The 23616-nt window shown below is 35.4% G+C and overlaps 1 protein-coding gene across 1 annotated transcript; it reads left to right on the forward strand.

Annotated features, from left to right (window-relative positions):
* Positions 1–14215: 14215 nt before the first annotated feature.
* Positions 14216–23129, forward strand: LOC139892743 (3-oxoacyl-[acyl-carrier-protein] synthase II, chloroplastic-like). The gene is made up of 14 exons (XM_071875862.1): positions 14216–14275; positions 14845–15167; positions 20715–20920; positions 21014–21217; positions 21301–21411; positions 21499–21594; positions 21695–21740; positions 21837–21916; positions 22017–22085; positions 22176–22260; positions 22348–22502; positions 22580–22660; positions 22761–22820; positions 22936–23129. Exons 2-14 carry the CDS (start codon positions 14858–14860, stop codon positions 23056–23058), a joined length of 1626 nt encoding a protein of 541 aa, XP_071731963.1. The 5' UTR covers positions 14216–14275; positions 14845–14857; the 3' UTR covers positions 23059–23129.
* Positions 23130–23616: the final 487 nt, after the last annotated feature.

The following is a 23616-nucleotide window of genomic DNA, read 5'->3' on the forward strand; positions in this document are numbered from 1 at the left end:
AAAACCGGGAAGTCTACCTAGTGATACAAATGCTAACCCCCGGAATGAAACAGCTAAAGCTATTACTACAAGAAGTGGTGCAAGACTTAAACCACCTGAAATACCTGTAACTTCTGATGAAACTATTCTTACTCCACAAGAACCACAACCTGATCAAGATAAGGAAAAAGAACCGGTAGTTGAAAAGGTTAATGAAGATAACACAGTTAAGGATAAACCTTATGTTAAACCATACCAACCACCACTTCCTTACCCGAGTAAAATGAAGAAAGAGAAACTTGAAGCCGAGCAATCCAAATTCTTGGATATGTTTAAACAGATAAATGTAAATCTTCCTTTCATTGATGTGATTTCAGGAATGCCTAGATATGCTAAATTCTTGAAAGATCTAATCTCAAATAGAAAGAAAATGGAAGAGCTCTCGGCTGTTACTATGAATGCTAATTGTTCAGCAGTGCTGTTGAATAAGATACCAGAAAAATTATCTGATCCAGGAAGTTTCACAATTCCATGTTTTCTGGGTAGTCTTAGTTCAATAGAAGCATTGGCAGACTTAGGTGCTAGTATAAATTTAATGCCGTATTCACTATACACTAAACTAGACCTTGGAGAATTGAAACCAACCAGAATAAGCATACAACTAGCCGATAGATCAATAAAATATCCTAGAGGGATAATGGAGAACATGCTAGTTAAAGTTGGTACTTTAGTATTTCCAGTAGATTTTGTTGTTTTGGACATGGAAGAAGATTCTCAAGTTCCTCTCATATTAGGAAGACCATTCTTAAACACGGCTAAAGCAATGATAGACGTGTTCGGTAAGAAATTGACCCTAAGTATAGAGGATGAGAGTGTTACCTTTTCAGTTGATAGAGCAATGCAACAACCACAATCTGCAGATGATACATGTTATTATATTCAAACTATAGATGCACATGCAGAATTATTAGAAGAATTTCCAGAATTACAAGGAACAGGAGAATGTTCTTTAGGAGAAGGTAATGAACCAATTGATGAAGCTGAAATGTTAGCTACACTTATAGCTAATGGATATGAACCAACAACAGAAGAAATTCAAATGCTAAAAGAAGAAGACAGATATCGATACAAATCATCGATAGAAGAACCTCCGAAATTAGAGTTAAAGCCACTTCCAAACCATTTGGAATACGCTTATTTACATGGTGAATCTGAATTACCTGTAATAATATCGTCTTCTCTTACTGAAAATGAGAAATCACAACTCATTTCTGTGTTGAAAGCTCATAAACCAGCCATTGCATGGAAGATTCATGATATTAAAGGAATAAATCCTTCGTATTGCACACATAAAATCCTTATGGAAGAAGGTCATAAAACGTATGTGCAACGCCAACGAAGACTAAATCCTAATATGCAAGATGTAGTTAAGAAAGAGATTATTAAACTGCTAGATGCAGGTCTAATTTATCCAATTTCTGATAGTCCATGGGTAAGCCCAGTTCAATGCGTGCCTAAGAAGGGTGGCATGACTGTCATTACAAAAGAGAAAAATGAGCTTATTCCTACTAGGACTGTAACAGGATGGCGTGTATGTATTGATTATAGAAAATTAAATGACGCCACCAGAAAAGATCACTTTCCCTTACCTTTCATAGATCAAATGTTGGAAAGATTAGCCGGAAATAGTTACTATTGTTTTCTAGATGGATTTTCCGGATATTTTTAAATTCCAATAGCACCCGAAGATCAAGAGAAAACCACATTCACGTGCCCTTATGGTACTTTTGCTTACAAACGCATGCCATTTGGACTTTGTAACGCCCCTGCAACCTTTCAAAGGTGTATGATGGCGATTTTTCATGACATGATAGAAGAATGCATGGAAGTTTTCATGGATGACTTTTCAGTCTTTGGTGATACATTTGAATCATGTCTAGTTAATCTGGAACGAATGCTTCTTAGATGCGAACAATCAAATCTAGTACTTAATTGGGAGAAATGCCATTTCATGGTTAAAGAAGGCATCGTTCTTGGACATAAAATTTCAAAAGAAGGAATTGAAGTGGATAGAGCTAAAGTAGATGTAATTGTTAAACTTCCACATCCCACCAATGTTAGAGGAGTTAGGAGTTTTCTAGGGCATGCCGGTTTTTACCGACGTTTCATAAAAGATTTTTCTAAAATTGCCACTCCTATGAATAAACTCCTAGAAAAGGATGCTCCATTCATCTTTTCAGATGAGTGTATCAAATCTTTTAATATTCTTAAAGAGAAACTCACTAATGCACCGATCATGATAACACCAAATTGGAATCTACCATTTGAACTAATGTGCGATGCAAGTGATTTTGCAATGGGAGCCGTTTTAGGACAAAGGATTGAAAAACAATTTCAACCTATATATTATGCTAGTAAGACGTTACAAGGAGCACAAACAAACTATACAACTACTGAAAAAGAACTCCTTGCTATTGTCTTTGCTTTTGACAAATTTCGATCATATCTCGTTCTAGCAAAAACGGTGGTCTATACCGACCATTCTGCTCTTAGATACCTATTTTCAAAACAAGATGCTAAATCAAGATTAATCCGTTGGATCTTACTCTTACAAGAATTTGATATTGAAATCCGAGATAAAAGAGGAGCAGAAAATCTCGCCGCTGATCATCTTTCTCGTCTTTAAAATCCCGAATTAGAAGTTCTAAATGAATCAGCCATACAAGACAACTTTCCTGATGAATATCTATTGAAGATAGATTATAAAGAAATACCATGGTTTGCAGACTATGCAAACTATTTAGTATGTGGATTCCTTGAAAAAGGATTATCGTACTAAAGACGAAAGAAATTCTTCAGTGATATAAAACACTATTTCTGGGAAGATCCACATCTGTTTAAAAGTTGTCCCAATGGAATAATACGCCGATGTGTATTTGGAGATGAAGCTAGTAAAATATTAAACCATTGTCACACAGGACCAACAGGAGGGCATTATGGGCCTCAACTAACAGCAAGAAAAGTTTATGATGCTGGATTCTATTGGCCTACAATTTACAAAGACGCACACCTTCTTTGCAAATCCTGTGATGCTTGTCAAAGGGCCGGAAAAATAAGTCAACGTGATGAAATGCCACAAAATGTCATCCAAGTATGTGAAGTATTTGACATTTGGGGTATTGACTTTATGGGTCCATTTCCAAAATCTCATAATAATCTATATATACTTGTAGCCATTGATTATGTATCTAAATGGGCGGAAGCACAAGCTCTCCCAACTAACGATGCACGAGTTGTAGTCAACTTTTTAAAGCGTCTTTTTGCAAGGTTTGGAACACCGAAAGCTTTAATAAGTGATCGGGGTACTCATTTCTGTAATAATCAACTTGAGAAAGTTCTTAAAAGATATGGAGTAACTCATAAAATCTCCACCGCATATCATCCACAAACAAGTGGACAAGTTGAAAATACCAACCGAGCTTTAAAACGTATTCTAGAGAAAACTGTAGGATCAAATCCGAAGGAATGGTCCATTAAATTGGAGGATGCACTCTGGGCTTTTAGAACAGCCTACAAAACTCCAATTGGAACCACACCTTTTAGACTTGTTTATGGAAAAGCATGTCATCTTCCAGTAGAAATTGAACACAAAGCATTTTGGGCTTTGAAGACATGTAATCTTGATTTACATGAAGCCGGACATCTACGATTAAGTCAACTAAATGAATTAGAAGAATTAAGACATGAAGCATACGAAAATTCGTTAATCTATAAAGAAAGAACGAAGAAATGGCATGATAAAAGAATCAGAAGTTCAAAAGAATTTAAAGAAGGAGACAGAGTTCTTCTTTTCAATTCACGATTCAAGCTATTTCCTGGAAAATTGAAATCAAGATGGTCTGGACCATTCATAGTCAAAAGATTTTTCCCATACGGAACGATAGAATTAATAAATTCAAATGGGATTGAATTTAAAGTTAATGGTCACAGAGTTAAACATTACATACATGGTCCGATGGAAGTCGACAACGAAGTTAATCACAATTTCGACCCCACAGCTAACTAAGTGTGGGGAGAATCAAGTCTTTAAAGGATAATATGTATTTCTGTTAGAGTTAGATTGTCTGTTTTCGTGTAGTTCTCGAAAATGTAACCCGAATGGTCTTTCCCTAGCAGACCCTAAAGAACTAGTCTTCTCCCCCCATTCTGAATTTTTATTTTTTTAGGTTTTTACAAAATGAAGACTGCCTGTGAACTAAACCATGGTCTAATGCTACACGCTTTGATCACTAAACGTAATAATGACATACTACCGAGTGAACTAGTATCAGTAATCAGAGAAAGAATGGACGGAGTTAGAAAAGAATCCAGATGCGAAGATAATAAGTTACAATTTGGTAAAGGAAAATCAAAATCCGCAGCAAAAAGAAGAGCACGACACCTAGAACGATGTCACAAATGCGGAAAATGGTCACATGGAGGTAAATGTTCAAATAATCAAACCTATTCAAATACCGAATTTATTACTTTATGCAGAGACGGACCGTTCATATGTTTAGAAGAAAAGACACTGAATGCTCGAGGTTACGCCTATGTAGCCATGGAAAACCAATTAAACCGACTATCTTATGAATGGGATAGATCATATAACTAAGAAATCTATTTCACAGGTATGTTTGTACAGTTTTTTTTTTTTAACCTTTTGATAATAAACGCTAATTTATTCACTATAAAGTATTAAATTGGTATTGAATAAAATTAGGTTTGGCGACCGAAATTATTGATATCATTCAAAAATTTATTACATCACTGCGAAATTTAATGTTTATTCTTAAGGTATAAATATCTTTAATCAATCAACCCAAAATATTTCAAAAATTTGTCATGAGTTAAATTAGGTCTTGGAACCGAAATTACTTTACCGAAAAGAGGGGCGCATATTTATGATAATATTTGATTGATTAAAGTGGGATAAAAAGCCAAAAAGATTTTTAATTTTATTTTTACCATGTTTTTAAAATTAATATTTAAATCTTAAATTAATATTGTAAACTTTGTAAAAACAATATTTTTAAAAAATGTAAATATTTAAAAAATTAATATAAGTTTGGTGTGAATTTATAATGTGAATTTTTAAAATTAAGTTTGGTGTGAATTTTTAATTTTTAAAATATGAATTTTTAATTTTATGCATTTCAAATTTTAAGTTTGGTGTGAATTTTTAATATTAATTTTGAATTTTATATTTAAGTTGTGTGAATTTAAAAACAAAAATTTACTTTATCTCATTAAGTTAAAAATATGATTTTTAAAATTCTTCGTAAGTTGAAGACTAGGTCTTTAAACCGAAATTGCTTTACCCGAGGGAGGGACGAGAACTTTTATTATCATTATTTTTAATCTTATTGAATTAAAGTATGCCAAAAACATTAAAAAACCCAAAAATCTTTACTTTTAAAAACCGCGCTTTGATTTGACAAATTTTAAAATTTTGTCGAGGGACAGACTAGGACAACGATCCGAAACGCCCTCGCTCCTAAAGGAAAACAAAATTTTTAAAATTTAATTAATTATATGTTTTATAAAGCATAAGGTTTTACAAAAAAAAAAAAAAAAAAAAAAAAAAAGCTGAAAATACTGTAGCTGGCACCCCATGCGATCACATGGGGTTTGCACTTGGAACCCATGCGATCGCATGGGGACCAAATGCAGGTCAGAAACAAAAACAGCAGCGGGTCTGCTCTTCATCCACAAAACACACACACATTCACGAACCAACTCCAAAAATTCACCAATTTTCGCCATTTTTCCACCGTAATTCATAAAATTTCTTGCTCTAATCATGCCTAGATTCTCATTCCTCAGCAAATTGGTAAAAATTACACCCCTAAACTCTATAAATTCCTAGTTTTTGTGATAATTACCAATTTTTTACCTAATGCAATTTTGTTAATTTCTAGTGTAATCAGTGTTAAATTGTTAGTATTTTATGCATGTATAACCTAGATTGATGCTATTTAACATGATTTGAAGCCAAAAACTTCAAAATTTTTAGAAATCTAGGGTTTGTGTTCTTGAGCAATTTGGGGCTTTTTGATATAAACAGGTTATGGCCGATTTTTGTCATGAATTATTGCTAAATTAAGTAGTGTAACATGTTTAGATAGTTAAATGATCCTAAACATGATTTTTGGATATTAAAGTGGACTTTTTAAGTCCAAAATTCATGAACTTGATTAATTTGATATATTTTCCATATAAGACTTGTTTAATTATCAGTAATGACTATTTTGACATGTTATTTGAGTTAAATGCTTATGAATTTTGTATACATTTTCATATGTGCTTATTTGAAAAATATAGAATTGTGAAAAATTGTGAAAATGTGTATAAGTTTAATTTTGATATAACATGTTATAGTGATTGTTTTAAGTTGTTATTTTGCTAACACTAATGCATATTTGGATGCACAATTTTTGTGTTTAATGTGTTTTACAGAGAGCCGATACTGGAGGTTCAGGAGCATCATCATCTAGACGACCAGCACCAGAACCAGAACCAGAAATGCAACACGAACAAGAACCACAACAGGAACAACAACAGCCTGATCAGCACATACCTTATTATGATCCAGTACAGTTTGTTGATGAATTCATAGTATTCCCAATGAGGCCGCCATTAGAATTCCCAACGATTCCTGAGCACACTCTACATCCTAATCTGAGATTTGATAGAAGATGGAGAGATTACGAGACATATCAAAGGAACAAATTCAAATTGGTAACAAAAAATGTAGAGGTGCCAAGGGTAATTGATTGGGCCCCTTTGGAAACGATCCATCTAGCTGACCGTGTTAGACAGCTTTTAGTTCAAAGGTATGGCAGTTCTTCTTTTACAGATTGGGAACGTCTTTTCACCATTCGTAGACCTGTATATAAGGAATGGTGTGTTGAGTTGATGAGTACTGTATCACTTGATACAAATATAGTTAGGATAGATGATAGAAGATTTCTTAGGTTTATCCTTGGCGGTAGGATGTACAGAATGTCCATGCTGGACATGGCCAGGGCCTTACAGATATATACTCCTGGTGAGTTGCTATTACCCGAATGTACAAACTTGATTCATTATGGTGAACGGGTAGATAGTAACTTTGACGCTGACGCCATTTGGAGGCGTATGTCACATTTTGATGTTTTTACACGAGCAGGAGGACACTCCTATACACATATTGACAGAGCCGAGCTTCGTATTATTCATAGATTTTTGGCTAACTCGATTACACAAAGAGGTCATAATAAAGAAAAAATTACCTTATATGATTTATTCTACCTAAAGTGTATTCGAGATCCTAGAAGCTTTGTCAATATCCCTTACTGTGTTGCTTTTTATTTATCTAAAATGGTAGAGGGAATGCAGGACGGGAGTATAATAGGAGGAGGTATTTTTGTTACTCTCATTGGAGAGTATTTAGGTGTTGATAGGAACTAAGGGGGTCCATTACAGATTTGTAGAGAACAGGTTGAGCCCTTAGGATTGAAAGTTTATGTGGGTGCTAAGGTATTGAAAAGTAGACGTAACCAGGCAGTACCCTATGAGGGATCTCATCCTCAGGTAGAGAGAGGCTCAGACGAGGAAATGGAGGAGGCAGAAGACATTAGGGATGTCTTTCGAGATGCTATTCTTGACGTCCACATTCGTATAGATGAGGAAGCAATGACGAACGCGGCAAGACATAGTATGTATGAGCAGTGGAACTCCGAGCGAGTATACGAGGATTATAGGTGACGCCAACACGATAGCTGGTTAGTTCATCAGCACCAAATCATGAGCCAGCTATCATATCAGGTACCAAATAACTATGTACCTACTCGACCTGCTCATTTTCCGCCACATAGCCCCGATTTCCGACCACCCTTTAACCGGTATGACTATAACCAAGCCTATCAGAACACCTATAACCAACAATGGAACCCACCCGATGAGATGAACTAGAACCCCTATCCAGACTGATTTAGTTCCATTTGGTTATTTTTATGATTATTATGTTTTTAACTTTTGACTTTTTCATGTTTAAACTTATGTTATTGGATAAATTTGTGTAATTTTTATTATTTTATTATTATTGTGTACTAATATTTCATATTTAGAATTTGAAAGTGGGATATTAAGTCCCATTTCAAATTGCCATGCATGATTATACTTGTATGTATGTATATTGTCGATTGTTCAAAACAGGGTAAAACAGCGCATTTTCAAAGACTGGCATTAAGTTCAGCAAAAGCTACTAATTTTGACGACAAGATGACAAATAAATGTGATGTAACAACAGACGAAATGAACAAATGCTATGCACCATTTATCATTCAGCAAACAAACGCCAATATATTTGGAAACTTTGGTAAAATTTAATCATTTCTACGCTAATCACCCTCAATAATTTAAATTGTACTGATTTCTTGCAAATGAGGGTATTGCAAGATCTTAAGTGTGGGAAGGGGTTAAATTCTTTCGGATTTTTAAAATTTTTATCTTTATACACTTGGTTACCATTAAAAATACTAGTAACGTAGTAGTTGTATTAGAATCTAGTGCTCTCTGATAATAAAGAACAGCCCTAGTCTTAAATACTGACTACCCAATTCTAGTAAAATTTTTCAAAATTTTCAATTAAATGAACTCAAAATCATGTTTATACATATTTATGAACGATAAAACTAGGTGTTAAAACCGAAATTATTGTAACCTCGGAAAGGACATAAATTGATAAACAAACCAAAATGTTGAAATTCATTTAAAATGGAATAGAGGACGATAAAAAGGAAAATAAAAGCCAAGTGTGGGAAAATTTACCAAGTTATCTTAAACATATGTCACATATATCTGTAACAAATAACTGAAAATACTTTTGCTTTGGACTAAACTAAACCATTTTTCCCGATGAAAGAAAAGAAGAGATGGATCTACACGATGAATAAATTCCATCATTAAAAGGAAGTAAAGTCTTCCGAAAAAGACACGCGCTTCTTGATTTAGGTCAAGAAGTTGTCGTCTAGACCAGCTGTAGGTTGACGAAAAATCTAGAAAAGTCATCTCTAAAATCAGCAGGAAATCCACGGACCTCAGCATCAAACAGGGTCGCCAAGTGGTCAGATTTATCCTAACCATGAGAAGGATTTATCTCGTACAATGGGGGGGCACCGTGCAAATTAGCTTGATAAGACTAATGAATCAGATCTCCAGAAAGGATAATCTCCTTAAAAGATCAAAAATCAGCTTTTAAGACTGATATTACTCAATCCTTGAGATTGACTTTAAAGATTGAGAATTACAAACTCATGGAATTCGATGATATCTAAACTCGAGCTTGAACGAGAAAATATTTTGATCAAATTAAAACCGATTTGTTTTCTGAAAACCCATTTTCAATGCGTTCATTACCATTGAACGTAAAATCCTAGGAATTCACCTGGAATTCATTAGGTCACCTGAACCAAATCGGATGTCAACCGTAAGAACGGTGGTTGCATAGTGGTCAATGACAGGACCTTGTGCCAGACCGAAAAATCATAAGGGTGAGCTTTACTATTGCTCCTACCAAGGATAGTAATTGCATCCGACACGTTATAGACCATAATTAAAAGCATGTCAGGGGACATTGCCTTAACAGTTGCTTGTTCAACGCTTTCCTTTACAACCGGACGGTAGTTTATCGAAAGGTAATATACGGAACAAGTAAACTGGACGTGTTGCTTTCCAAATACAAGGTTAGCAAGTAGGTGACACAAAACTGCAAGTTTTGAGCCAAAATTTTCAAATCTGAAACCCACCAAACCCACAAAAATATTTTGCAAACACCGGTGAAGGGTTATTCCGGAAAACTTATCTAGGGTAAAAGCTAGATTGAATTTTCAAAAGATCAAATATTTTCATAAAGATCCAATTTCCTTAAGGATCTACATTTTCATAGTCATGTGGGACTGTAAACCGCCTTTCAAATGTGCACTTTGCTTTAGAAACCGAAAGTAAATCGGCTATTTGATTGCAAGTGTCGTTGACCTAAACCCGAGGCAACTGTGGATGACACACCCACCTTTAACCATGGTTCTATCGTTACTATCATTGTTTATACCGCCGTATAGAAATCACTGATGTACAAAGTGTGAAGAATAAAGAAGTGATTCTAGTATTTCAAGACGATATTGCTTGAGGACAAGCAACGCTCAAGTGTGGGAATATTTGATAATGCTAAAAACGAACATATATTTCATAGCATTATTCCTCAAGAAAGACAAGCTTTTAGTTGCAATTGTTCTATTTACAAGTGATATTCGTTTAAATAATAAAAGGTGAAGACAAAAGACAGATTCGACGAATTGAAGACGCAAATGACCAAAAAGCTCAAAAGTACAAAATACAATCAAAGAGGTTCCAATTATTGATAAGAAACGTCTCGAAATTACAAGAGTACAAGATTCAAAACGCAAAGTACAAAATATTAAATTATACGCAAGGACGTTCGAAAATCTGGAACCGGGACCAGAGTCAACTCTCAACGCTCGACGCAACGGACTAAAAATTACAAGTCAACTATGCACATAAATATAATATAATATTTAAATAATTCTTATAATTATTTAATATATTATATTATTTATAAAACCGTCGGCAGAAGAAAACAACCAAAAATGAGCCTCCCCAGCTGGCCATGCGATCGCATGGCCTGGAAGGCATAAATCCATGCGATCGCATGAGCCCCAGTTCCAGCCCACATGCCTATAAAAATCGAGCTTTGGTGCACCACAAATCCATCTATCTTTCTCTTTTCTCATTCATACGATATATTTATATTTATAATTTATATTTTAATTTTAATTTTAATTATAATTCTAATAATAAGGGTATGTTAGCGAATATTGTAAGGGTGTAAGTCGAAATTCTGTCCGTGTAACACTACGCTATTTTTAATCATTGTAAGTTATGTTCAACCTTTTTACATTAATGTCTCGTAGCTAAGTTATTATTATGCTTATTTAAAACAAAGTAATCATGATGTTGGGCTAATCACTAAAATTGGGTAATTGGGCTTTGTACCATAATTGGGGTTTGGACAAAAGAATGACACTTGTGGAAATTAGACTATGGGCTATTAATGGGCTTTATATTTGTTTAACTAAATGATAGTTTGTTAATGTTAATATAAAGATTTACAATTGGGCGTCCCTATAAATTACCATATACACTCAATCGGACACGATGGGCGGGGTATTTATATGTACGAATAATCGTTCATCTAACCGGACACGGGAATGGATTAATAGCCACTAGAATAATTAAAACAGGGGTGAAATTATGTACAAGGACACTTGGTATAATTGATAACAAAATATTAAAACCTTGGGTTACACTCAGTCGACATCCTGGTGTAATTATTAAACAAAGTATTAAAATCTTGTTACAGTTTAAGTCCCCAATTAGTTGGAATATTTAACTTCGAGTATAAGAATAATTTGACGAGGACACTCGCACTTTATATTTATGACTGATGGACTGTTATGGACAAAAACCAGACGGACATATTAAATAATCCAGGACAAAGGACAATTAACCCATGGGCATAAAACTAAAATCAACACGTCAAACATCATGATTACGGAAGTTTAAATAAGCATAATTCTTTTATTTCATATTTAATTTCCTTTATTTTATATTTAATTGCACTTCTAATTATCGCATTTTTATTGTTATTTTATTTAATTGCACTTTTAATTATCATACTTTTTTTTATCGCAAGTTTATTTTATCGCACTTTTATTATTCGCAATTTTATTATCGTTATTTACTTTACGCTTTAATTTAAGTCTTGTATTTATATTTATTATTTTACATTTGGTTTTAACTGCGACTAAAGTTTTAAAATCGACAAACCGGTCATTAAACGGTAAAAAACCCCTCTTTATAATAATAATATTACTTATATATATGTATTTGTATTTTTATAAAAGTAAACTAATATAGCGTTAAGCTTTGTTTAAAGATTTCCCTGTGGAACGAACCAGACTTACTAAAAACTACACTACTTTACGATTAGGTACACTGCCTATAAGTGTTGTAGCAAGGTTTAAGTATATCCATTCTCTAAATAAATAAATATCTTGTGTAAAATTGTATCGTATTTAATAGTATTTCCTGCTAAAATTAATAACTATTTTATACCACTCTGCTAAAATTAATAACCATTTAAGACTCATAAACACTAATTATTACTTTAAAACCCTAGGTTAGTTCTTCTTGAGTCCCCATGAATCAATCTTACCCAAAAAACCCCCAAAATCACCAACAATGGATTTTATGTTCATCATTTATCCAAACCATAACCCTTAAATAAATCAAAGTAAGGAAAATCAAGGTTAGGACATACCACCACTATCAAAACGTAGCTAGTGACTAGATGAACAACTTTAATACACGAGCTTTGACCCGAATTAAGCTTCTTCCTCCTTGATTTGAGTTTTCTCTCTCTCAAAGTGTTTCTCACTCTAAAATTGAAGTGGGGTACGAGATGATGTTGGTGGTTGTGTTGAATGAGTTTCAACCACAAAAAATCTGTCCATAAATGACCTAAACCCGGCTCCAAGCAAAAAGACTCAATTGCCCTTCATTTAAATCTAATTAAAGGTAGGAATCTGTCACAGGAAGGGTGCGCGGCACGCACCCTCAACCCTGCGCGGCGCGCCACATGCCAGATCAGTTTTCTTTAGCTTTTCAATTACAGTACACTTCACACACTTTATGTACATCATATTTACTCTTATGTACAATAAATATTTGGGTCTTACAACTCTCCCCCACTTGAATCGGAGCGCGTCCTCGCGATCCAAGCCACATGACAAGTGGGAAGATACACTAACACAAACTCTTCGGGTTCCCACGTAAACTCGGAACCTTTACTACGACGCCATTGAACTTTAAAAGTTCTCACTTCTTTATTTCTCAACATTTTCACCTTTTCATCAAGTATAGCTATCGGCTCTTCAACATACTCTAACCTGTTGTTTAGCTCAATCTCTTCTAACGACACCCATGATAAATCATCCGCAAGGTACTTACGGAGATGAAAAACATGAAATGTATTATGGATCCCCGCAAGCTCTTCGGGTAATTCTAAACGATACGCAACTTCACCAACACGAGCTAGAATTTTAAATGGCCCAATAAACCGAGGAGCTAACTTTTCCCGTTTTCGAAAACGAATAACACCCTTCCATGGCGAAACCTTAAGCATCACCATGTCACCTTCTTGGAACTCAATCGGTCGCCTTCGTTTATCGGCATAAGACTTTTGTCTATCTTGCGCCGCCTAAATAATACTTGTCTTAAATTTCTTAAACGTAATTTTAATGACTATATTTAAAAATTCCTAATAATAATAGTATTATACATCTTTCGTTTCAATTTAATAGTACTGAATTGATTTTTTACAACTTTAACCGTAAATAATTTGTTGGTTATATAATACTTGATAAAAGTTATAATAATTGAAAGTACATATAAAAAACTTAATTTATTAATGTAAATTTTATTATGTATAACATAAAAAAATTATTAAAAATTAACGTTAAGAAAATATAAGAATATAAAATTGAGACTCGTACTAAGTAGTAGTCCATATACTGGTCAATAGAAGACAAAATTGTGACCGTTTTACGATTAATTAATGTATAGTTCCAAAATAAAATTTGATTAAATGAAAAATGTACGGAAGCACGTTGATTCCAGGTATATATATTATTTGTCTTTCTCTAACTATTAAAATATTTATGTAAAAAAACTAAGGAAGCTTCACTTTAACGGTATCTCCTAGGATGAAGATTAGATCATAGATTTGAGTCTCGCTCAAAATATTCTATTAATGAATCTGCCTAAAAACATGGAGCTCTATATTAGCCTAGAGTGATTTTCTCCAGAATCCATTAAGAAAAGAACAAAATACTGAGTACATAGCATAGCCTAGCCATCGCCTAACAAAATTAAATTAAAACAATACGGAGTATAAAAAACAAAATACTGAGTACATAGCATAGCCATCCATCGCCTCATTATATTAAATAGAATTAAATTAAAATAATAGGGAGTAGTATAATTATTATAATATATAATATATAATATAATATATACGTATAATAATAATGCTATAATAAGTAGCTACATATTTAAATTCCGTTGATCGTCTTCTATGGTTTCACACAGACTTTTCAGTCTTCCCTTCCAACAAGTCATCTCTACTCTTGTTGTTGTAAGTCTCTGATTTCACTATTTTATCATTTTATCGCTTCAATCTTTATGTACGGATTATTTCTTTATTCTTATTTTCTTTTGTACGAAATTGAATTGAATGAATAAAATGAGAATATACTTTAGTAATTTGTAAAAAAGTTGTCTTCTTCAACTACACTAAAACATATTCTTGGGAATTATTTTTGATTTGATGGTGATTACCAAGTCCCTATCATGAACATCATAAATATCACATTACCAAATCTTAACAACCACCCATTTCACTTTTATTTTTATTATTATATGAATATGAATATGAATATGAATATGAATATGAATATGAATATGAATATGAATATGAATTAAATCAAATTATATATATTTTTCTTTCTATTATTATTATTATTATGTTAATGTTAATTTAATTTTATTTGTTAATGTTACTTTTAGTACAAAAATTGCCAATTAACTTCTTGATTTACAATTTATTATTAATTATTAATTACTCCTAATTACTCGTATTTAATTGTACATTATATATTTTTTTATCATTCCGTGGTTCATCATGAGTTTGGGTTGAATTTACAGTTTGATTCCGTCGATGGTGGGATCCACCGTTGCTTCTCCACTATGCACGTGGTTAGTCGCTGCTTGCATGTCTTTTTCCGGTGACAAAAACCACCACCGTCCGGCGCCACTCTTCTCTTCTTCCAAAAGGCTCAGTCGTTCCGCCAGAAGGAAGTTACTGGCGGTGACAAAATGCAATAATATCTCCGGCGACGGTGGATTCATGTCTTCGTTTTACGGGTCGGGTATTATGAACCTGATGACTTCATTTGAGCCATGTGAGGAGTATTATAAATCCATAAATCACTTTCACAAAAGTGTTAATCCACCTGCCTCCCAAACAGGTATGTAATACCCATATTTCTGTTTCACCCCCAATTATGCTTTTATTTAACTTTTTCAAAATTACTAAGGCTTGTAATTAGGTAAATGATGGATATAATACAAAGAAACCAAAAATATATCGATGAGAAAAATAAGGATTGGAGCAATTTTCTGTTGTATTTCTTGAATGAAAACAGTACAAGACTTGAATGAAAAACAAATTACATAATTCATCTATTTAAACTAAACACAGATAAAATCTTGCATCATTATTCCACTTATCCACGTTTTCTTGCATCATTATTCCACTTCTCCATATTTTATTCACGTCCAAATACTCAGTCATATCCTACAAATTCGGTCAACTCCACAACGTCACAATTTGTTCCAACAATCTCCCCTTCAAATTTGACTTGTGCTTTGAAGATCTTTGACTCCAAAGAGATCCCTCATCTCTGCGAATTTGATCCTTGGTAATGCTTTTGTTAATATATCTGCCTTCTGCTCTTTGCCGCTAACGTATTCAACTGCAATTAAATCTCTTTCGACACATTCACGTATGAAATGGTATCGAGTATCAATGTGTTTGCTCCTTCCATGAAAAACTGGATTCTTCATTAGCTCTAAAGCCGATTTGTTATCAACTAGTAAGGTCACCTTCGAGTTACTCCAACCCGTCACATCGCTTAACAAATTCTTAACCAAATCGCTTGGCACGCTGCTGACGTTGCTGCCATGAACTCCGCTTTACACGATGATAATGCAACAGTATTCTGTTTTTGTGAAGCCCACGTGATAGGACTGTCTTCGAGGTAAAATACCATACCGGTTGTACCTCGTCGATCATCTTCATCCATCCCATGGCTACTATCGCTATAGCCGATAAGCGTTCCTTTTCCACCTCTCTTATAAGCAATCCCATATTGGATTGTTCCTTTCAAATAACGTAAGATGTATTTCACAGCCTTCATATGTGTTTCTTTGGGCGTTTGCATATAACGGCTTGCCACCCCCACCGAGTAGGCTAAATCGGGTCTTGAATGTAATAGATATCGCAAGCTACCTATAATCCTTCTATATTCAGTGGCATTTACGGCTTTCCCTTCTTCATCTTTTGACAAACGAAATTTATGATCCATTGGAAACTTGACTGGATTACATTCCCACATGCCACTTGATTGCAATATTCTTTTTGCATAAGCTGCTTGGGATATTTCGATCCCACTGCCACTTTGCTTCACCTCAATGCCCAAGTAGTAACTCAATTTTCCCAAGTCACTCATTTCAAATACTTGCATCATCTTCTCTTTGAATTTCCTTATCTCAAGCTCACTAGACCCTGTCACTATTATATCATCTACGTAAATTCCAATAATTAAAATGGTTTTTGAGCAGACCTTGTAAATGGTTTGCTCATGTGCACATCTTTGAAACCCCATTTCTTTGATCGCCTTATCCAATCGAATATTCCAAGCTCGTGGAGCTTGTCGTAAACCGTATAAAGCTTTATGAAGTCGATACACCATGCTCTCTTTTCCTTTGACAATGAACCCATCTGGTTAAGACACATACACCTCCTCCTTTAATTCACCATTTAAAAATGCGGACTTCACGTCTAAATGATGAACCAACCAACCTTTCATTGCTGCAATCGCTAGTAATAGACGGATGGTCTCGATTCGTGCTACGGGTGCAAATACTTCATCAAAGTCGATTCCCTTTCGTTGAACATAGCCCTTTGCAACAAGTCGTGCCTTGTGCTTTACGGTTCTTCCTTCTGAATCCTTTTTTACTTTAAAGACCCACTTTAACCCTATGGCTTTGTGACCATGTGGTAAATAAGTGAGCTCCCAAGTATGATTTTTTTCGATGGCTTTTAACTCTGCCTTCATAGCTTCCTGCCATGCTTGTATGTTTGCTGCCTCAACATAATTTGTTGGTTCTTCACCTATAAACATCAATTCGTCATCAGATAAGCCTTCACCGTCAACATAATCTTCCAACCAACGAGGAGGTTGTCGGTTACGGGTAGGCGTATGATCATGAATAGGTGAGTCCACATTTGCGTTAGATTCATAAGATGTTTGTGCACCACTTGAACTTCCACTTTGAACATGGGCTGTTGAACTTCTACTAGGTGTTGAAAATGCACGTTGACTTGGACTATTTGTGACAAAATCATTCACAACATAACCTTCTGCTTTACTACTCATATCAACAACAAATCTTGCATTTGTTGACAAGCTCTCTGTCTCCTCAGAATGTTTCCACACCCATTTTCTTTTTTCATCAAATGTGACGCTTCTTGCCACTACCACCTTATTATCACATGGATTAAACATACGATATGCCTTGCAACCCGGTTCGACCCCAAGATACACCATAGCTCGGCTTCGATCACTTAACTTCGTTACATGATTATCTGTTACTTTCACATATCCGACACACCCAAATACCTTCAAATGTTCAAGTGTTGGTTTGTTCCCCTTTAACGCCTCATAAGGTGTCATTTGCTTTACGCCTTTTGTTGGAAGCCTATTTAATATATAAACTGAGTGACGAACCGCTTCTCCCCCTAATTCGTCCGGTACTTCCATTGTCTTCATTATTGATCGGGTTGCCTCCATAATGGTACGGTTTCTTCTCTCAACGACGCCATTTTGTGGTAGTGAATATGGCGCCGTTAGTTGTCTTCTTATACCTTCCTGTTCACAAAAATCAGAAAACAGTTTGGATGTGAACTCCCCACCTCGGTCAGTACGCAACCCGGTTAGCTTTAAGGACGTTTCCTGTTCAACTTTTCTTTTAAACGACACAAACTTTTCAAAGGCTTCATCTTTAGTTCTCAACATAAATATCCACATATGGCGACTATAATCATCAGCAATCAACAGAAAATATCGATTACCTCCAAGTGTCGCTGGTGTGATCGGCCCACAGAGGTCAACGTATACTTGTTCGAGTGGTCTTTTGGCTCGCCATTGGGCTTCTTTTGGAAACGGTTTCTTTGGTTGCTTCCCTATCATGCACCCTTCACAAACCTGTGATGGATGTTTCACCTTTGGTACACCCCGCACCAGTCCTTTTTGAACCATTGACTCGATAACCTGAAAGTTTACGTGACCCAAACGAGCATGCCACAACCAAGCCTCTTCTTCTATATTTGCCATTAAACAAACAGGTTGTGTGACTTTAAGGGTAGACTTGTACAGTCGATTTATTGAACGCTCTACTTTCAAGATCAGTCGATTACTTTCATCATGAACATTTAAGAATTTGTGTAGCATTTCAATTTTGTACCCCAACTCTGTCAACTGACCTAAGCTGATTATATTACTGCGTAGTGCAGGAATATAATACACATCGGCAACAAGTAATTGATCACCATTTTTGCATTGAAACAAAATGGTTCCTTTGCCTTTGATTTGAACATTTGACCCGTCACTAAACCTCACTTTCCCAGTAATATTTCCATCTAAATCAGAGAATGAATCCTTCCTTCCTGTCATGTGATTACTTGCTCCATTATCGAGATACCACACGTCCACCTTTGATTGTTCACTGTTGTCAAATCTGTTCGGAACCACTTTCTCTTCATTTAGCAATACCATTTTTTCAACCTTCTCACCACAAACCGACAACAGTAATGCAGGTTCATCTTCAGATGTATGGTTCAAATTTGCTTCCTCATTCTTTTCTTTATGGACCTTACATTCAGAAGCATAGTGTCCATAATTTTCACAATTAAAACACTTGATGTGCTTTTTGTCTTTTGGTCTTTGATAGTTACCCCCACTATCTCTGTCTCAATGACCATTATAACCGCCACGATTGCTCCTTCCTCGTCCTCTACCTCGACCACCCATTCGACCACCCCGGTCATGATGATTTGTACCACGTCCTCTACCTCCAGAACTCGAACCACCCCTTGAACTCTTCTGGGATGACAGGGTTTCTCCTTTCATAAGGAGTAAACTGTTTTCACTGTTGTTCGTGTTGCTTGCACGAAGTTTCAAACGATCTTCGTAGGCTTTTAACCTACCAATTGCTTCTTCAAAGGGCATCTTATCGATGTCCGAATATTGCTCCATGGATGCTACCAACTGGAGGTATTTATCGGGCACGGAATCGAGCAGTTTTATTACTAGCATGTTGTCTTCAAGAGTGGCTCCTAAACTGTTATGTTTAGACACCATGCCGCTCAGTTTTCCAGCGAATTCATCAATCGATTCGCTGTCCTTCATCTTCAAGCTTTCGAATTCACTCTTTAGTGTGTGCAACCTTGCCTTTTGCACACGCTCAACACCGAGGTATCGCATCTTCAATGATTCCCAAACGTCCTTCGCCGTCTTATTCTTTGAGATTTGTAACAACACATCTTCTGGTACAGCCTGAAATATGAAAGCCCTAGCTGACTTGCTTTTCTTCTCGTCCACATCCACCCCGGCCTGTGGTTCTACCGACTCCCATAACCCATGAGCGTAGAGAATGGCTTCCATGCGAATTGCCCAGGTTGTATAATTTGTTGATGTTAAAATTGGACATTGGAATGAAACGGAACCTTCTTTTGCTGTATGAGCTACGATCGACATATCTTTAGTTTTTATGTATTTTGGCATACAACCAGGTTAGCTCTGGATACCAATTGATGGATATAATACAAAGAAACCAAAAATATATCGATGAGAAAAATAAGGATTGGAGCAATTTTCTGTTGTATTTCTTGAATGAAAACAGTACAAGACTTGAATGAAAAACAAATTACATAATTCATCTATTTAAACTAAACACAGATAAAATCTTGCATCATTATTCCACTTATCCACGTTTTCTTGTATCATTATTCCACTTCTCCACATTTTATTCACACGTCCAAATACTCAGTCATATCCTACAAATTCGGTCAACTCCACAACGTCACAATTTGTTCCAACAGTAAATGATTCAGTTTAGGTGTTTGTTGGTGCATAATTGTAAATCCCTAGTTCTGGATTCTTAATTGTATAAATCGGTCTGTAATAATAAATATTGTGACTATTGAATATTAGTTATCGTGCGTGAAATGTCTAAAATCAATAGTTAAACTTACCTGACAGTCGAGTCGGTCGGTCGATCGACTGTGACTGCTGTCGACCGACAGTCCAGGTCGGTGGAAGTTGATCTTCGATCGACTAAGCAGACAGTATATAAACGGGTTTATGCCTCATTTGTTAGGTTACGTATCATATTAACCCTAGGTCGTCTGCAACTCGGTGCCTACGTCCAAATACCACAGAATATCGCTCTAGGCTTCGTGTTAATCAAGATCTAATCTTGGTTTGGCTTATACAAACCCGAAAACCCATAGATATTCGTGTTAGCACTCGTTCTAGTGTTATTCCGCCTCTAGGTTGAGTTAGATTGATTCTAAGATCCTATAATAACGTCTACAGTGTTTATTGAAATTGGTTTTCAAAAAGTTGTAACCTTTGATGCTTTCACCCTGCCATACACTATTTGGCAGGCAGATTCTGTTAAATTAGATACTGCTTTGTGATTGTATCTTCTTATGTTATTGATTTGTTTAGGCAAAATAAGGGCAGTTGCTGTGCAGCCTTCAAAAGGACCAACAACAAAGAAGAAACCGATCACCAAGAAACGAAGAGTTGTGGTGACAGGACTCGGTGTGGTATCGCCGGTTGGTCATGCTGCAGATGTTTTCTATGACAATTTACTGGAAGGTGTTAGTGGCATAAGTGAGATTGAGGCTTTTGATTGTGCACAGTTTCCCACCGTAAATATATATCATATATTCCTTTTTTCGTTATGATTTTTTGTTATTGTAACTATCTATGTAGTTGTTTGACTATTTTGTTGTTGATTTCAGAAAATTGCAGGGGAAATTAAGTCATTTTCACCGGATGGGTGGGTAGCACCAAAACTTTGTAAACGGGTGGACAAGTTTATGCTTTACTTATTAGTTGCTGGAAAGAAAGCGTTGGAAGATGGTGGTGTTACCGAAGATGTGTTGAAAGAGCTTGACATAGCAAAATGTGGCGTGCTTATTGGCTCTGCACTTGGAGGCATGAAGGTTTGTTTGTTTTCTGGTTTGTAACACAACCTTACACGACATTAAGTCTACTGAGCGGATCAATAAGTTACATGTTGGCACAGATATTTCAAGATGGAATTGAAGCTTTGAGGATTTCATACAGGAAAATGAATCCATTTTGTGTGCCATTTGCAATGACAAATATGGGGTCTGCAATGCTTGCTATGGATTTGGTAATTATGAGTTTGCGTGCTTGTGTGAATTATAACGTGAAGTATCTGTGGATGGGTGGTAATTGATTTTCATTGATATGTATGTAGGGTTGGATGGGACCGAATTATTCGATTTCTACAGCTTGTGCTACAAGTAACTTTTGCATACTAAATGCAGCTAATCATATTATCAGAGGTGAAACTGTAAGCATCATTCTCAGGTTGTCGTATATGTTCTGAAGAATGAATACATTATACAAACTCTTAAAAAGTGGGTGTAGACTTAATAAATGAATACATGCAGGATATGATGCTCTCGGGTGGTTCTGATTCAGCCATCATTCCTATAGGTAGATACTGACTGGATAAGTCATAAGTATTGCACCTATTATTATTGATCCTACTTCACGAATTATTATATTAAAATGATTACACTAAAATTGCAGGACTTGGAGGTTTTGTTGCTTGTAATGCTCTTTCCGAGAGGAATGGTGATCCAACAAAAGCCTCGCGCCCTTGGGACGCAGTATGTTTTATGCATTTAGTTACTTATTTTGAATAACCCTGATTTTTTTTCTTTAGTTTAGTTTTTTAACTTTTAACGCTTATTTAATTTGGTTAAGCAGAGTCGTGATGGATTTGTAATGGGAGAAGGTGCTGGTGTTCTTCTTCTAGAAGAGTTAGAACATGCTAAAGTACATAATATAATATTAATATTATGTTTCGTTTCTCCATTAAACATGATTTTGTTTTGCTACTAAATAAAATAAAAAAATGGTTGGCAGGCTAGAGGTGCAAAGATTTATGCAGAATTCTTGGGGGGAAGCTTCACTTGTGATGCGTACCACATGACCAAGCCTCATCCTGATGGTCCGTATTTTCAAACTTTAAAGTCCACCACCGTCTCATTTTTTGGTGTTTGCTGGTAATTTACTATTTTTTGGTTACTGAAATCAGGGACAGGAATAACGTTGTGTATTCAAAAGGCTTTGGCTCAATCTGGGGTTGCTAGACAAGATGTAAATTACATAAATGCCCATGCCACATCTACGCAGTCTGGTGATCTGCACGAATATGAAGCTATAGTTCGTTGTTTTGGGGATAATTCTGAGGTAATAATAAAGTTCATAAAAGTCGATTGTGGCTGAACATGTTCTGATGTGTATTTTTTTCTTTCTAAATCTTGTAGTTGAAGATGAACTCCACAAAATCCATGATAGGTCACCTGCTTGGGGCAGCCGGTGCTGTGGAAGCAGTAGCTACGGTTAAGGTAACTGATGATAAGTTAACTTAAACATGTATGTACAAGGTGAATGTATAATTTATTTTAAGTGATTATATAAATAAATTTGGAACCCCTTTATATCTAGGCTATACAGACCGGATGGCTCCATCCAAACATCAATCTTGAAAATCCAGACGTTGGTGTGGTAAGTAGTCACCTCCTTGTACCATGTATTTCGAGAGATTTTCACTCCATTTGCTTGTGTTAAATATCGCGTGAAGAATATTTTCTTATGTAGTAATAAACTGTTGTTGAATCAGGATAAAAAGTTGTTGGTGGGCGCAAAAAAGGAACGTTGCGATATAAAGGTGGCACTATCCAACTCTTTTGGGTTTGGAGGACACAATTCATCCATCTTATTTGCTCCTTACAAGGATCAGTGACTTAAATGGTGTATCGCAACAAATACTTATTCCTTGTGTAAATGTACAATATCAGTACATTATATTTAAATCAAATTTAAGACTATCAGTCTTTGCACTCAAATGTTGCATAAGTTGGTACAAGTTTCTCCTAATTTGAATTCACATACGAGACATTGTTATGGTGAATGACCTGATTCGCTCGCACTCATAATTGGACCGGCTTGGTTCTCTTGCACTCGCGTTTGCTTAAATCGAATGCGAACTTGGGAGAAGCCATTTTCTGAGTACGAAAAGAAAATTCTCGGTCACGACTTCTCACAAAAAAATGGACGAAAAAGTGGTGTATTTTGGCACATATATATTTTTTAAAAGTGTATTTCGTTATAAAACTGTTTAGAAAAGTGCATTTTTATGAATTTCCGAATTAAAAATTGGGTAATCTGTTTAAAAAAGAGAAATTATGCGTGAGACGTGATGCATAATGCTCGTAGGCCTTCCACCAACAAGCTCTACCATTTTCAGATTTGGATGGTGTTTTAATTTTAATCTTCTATAAACGATATATATATACCATAC

Source organism: Rutidosis leptorrhynchoides, chromosome 2, assembly GCF_046630445.1.
Source record: "Rutidosis leptorrhynchoides isolate AG116_Rl617_1_P2 chromosome 2, CSIRO_AGI_Rlap_v1, whole genome shotgun sequence".
NCBI lineage: Eukaryota > Viridiplantae > Streptophyta > Magnoliopsida > Asterales > Asteraceae > Rutidosis > Rutidosis leptorrhynchoides.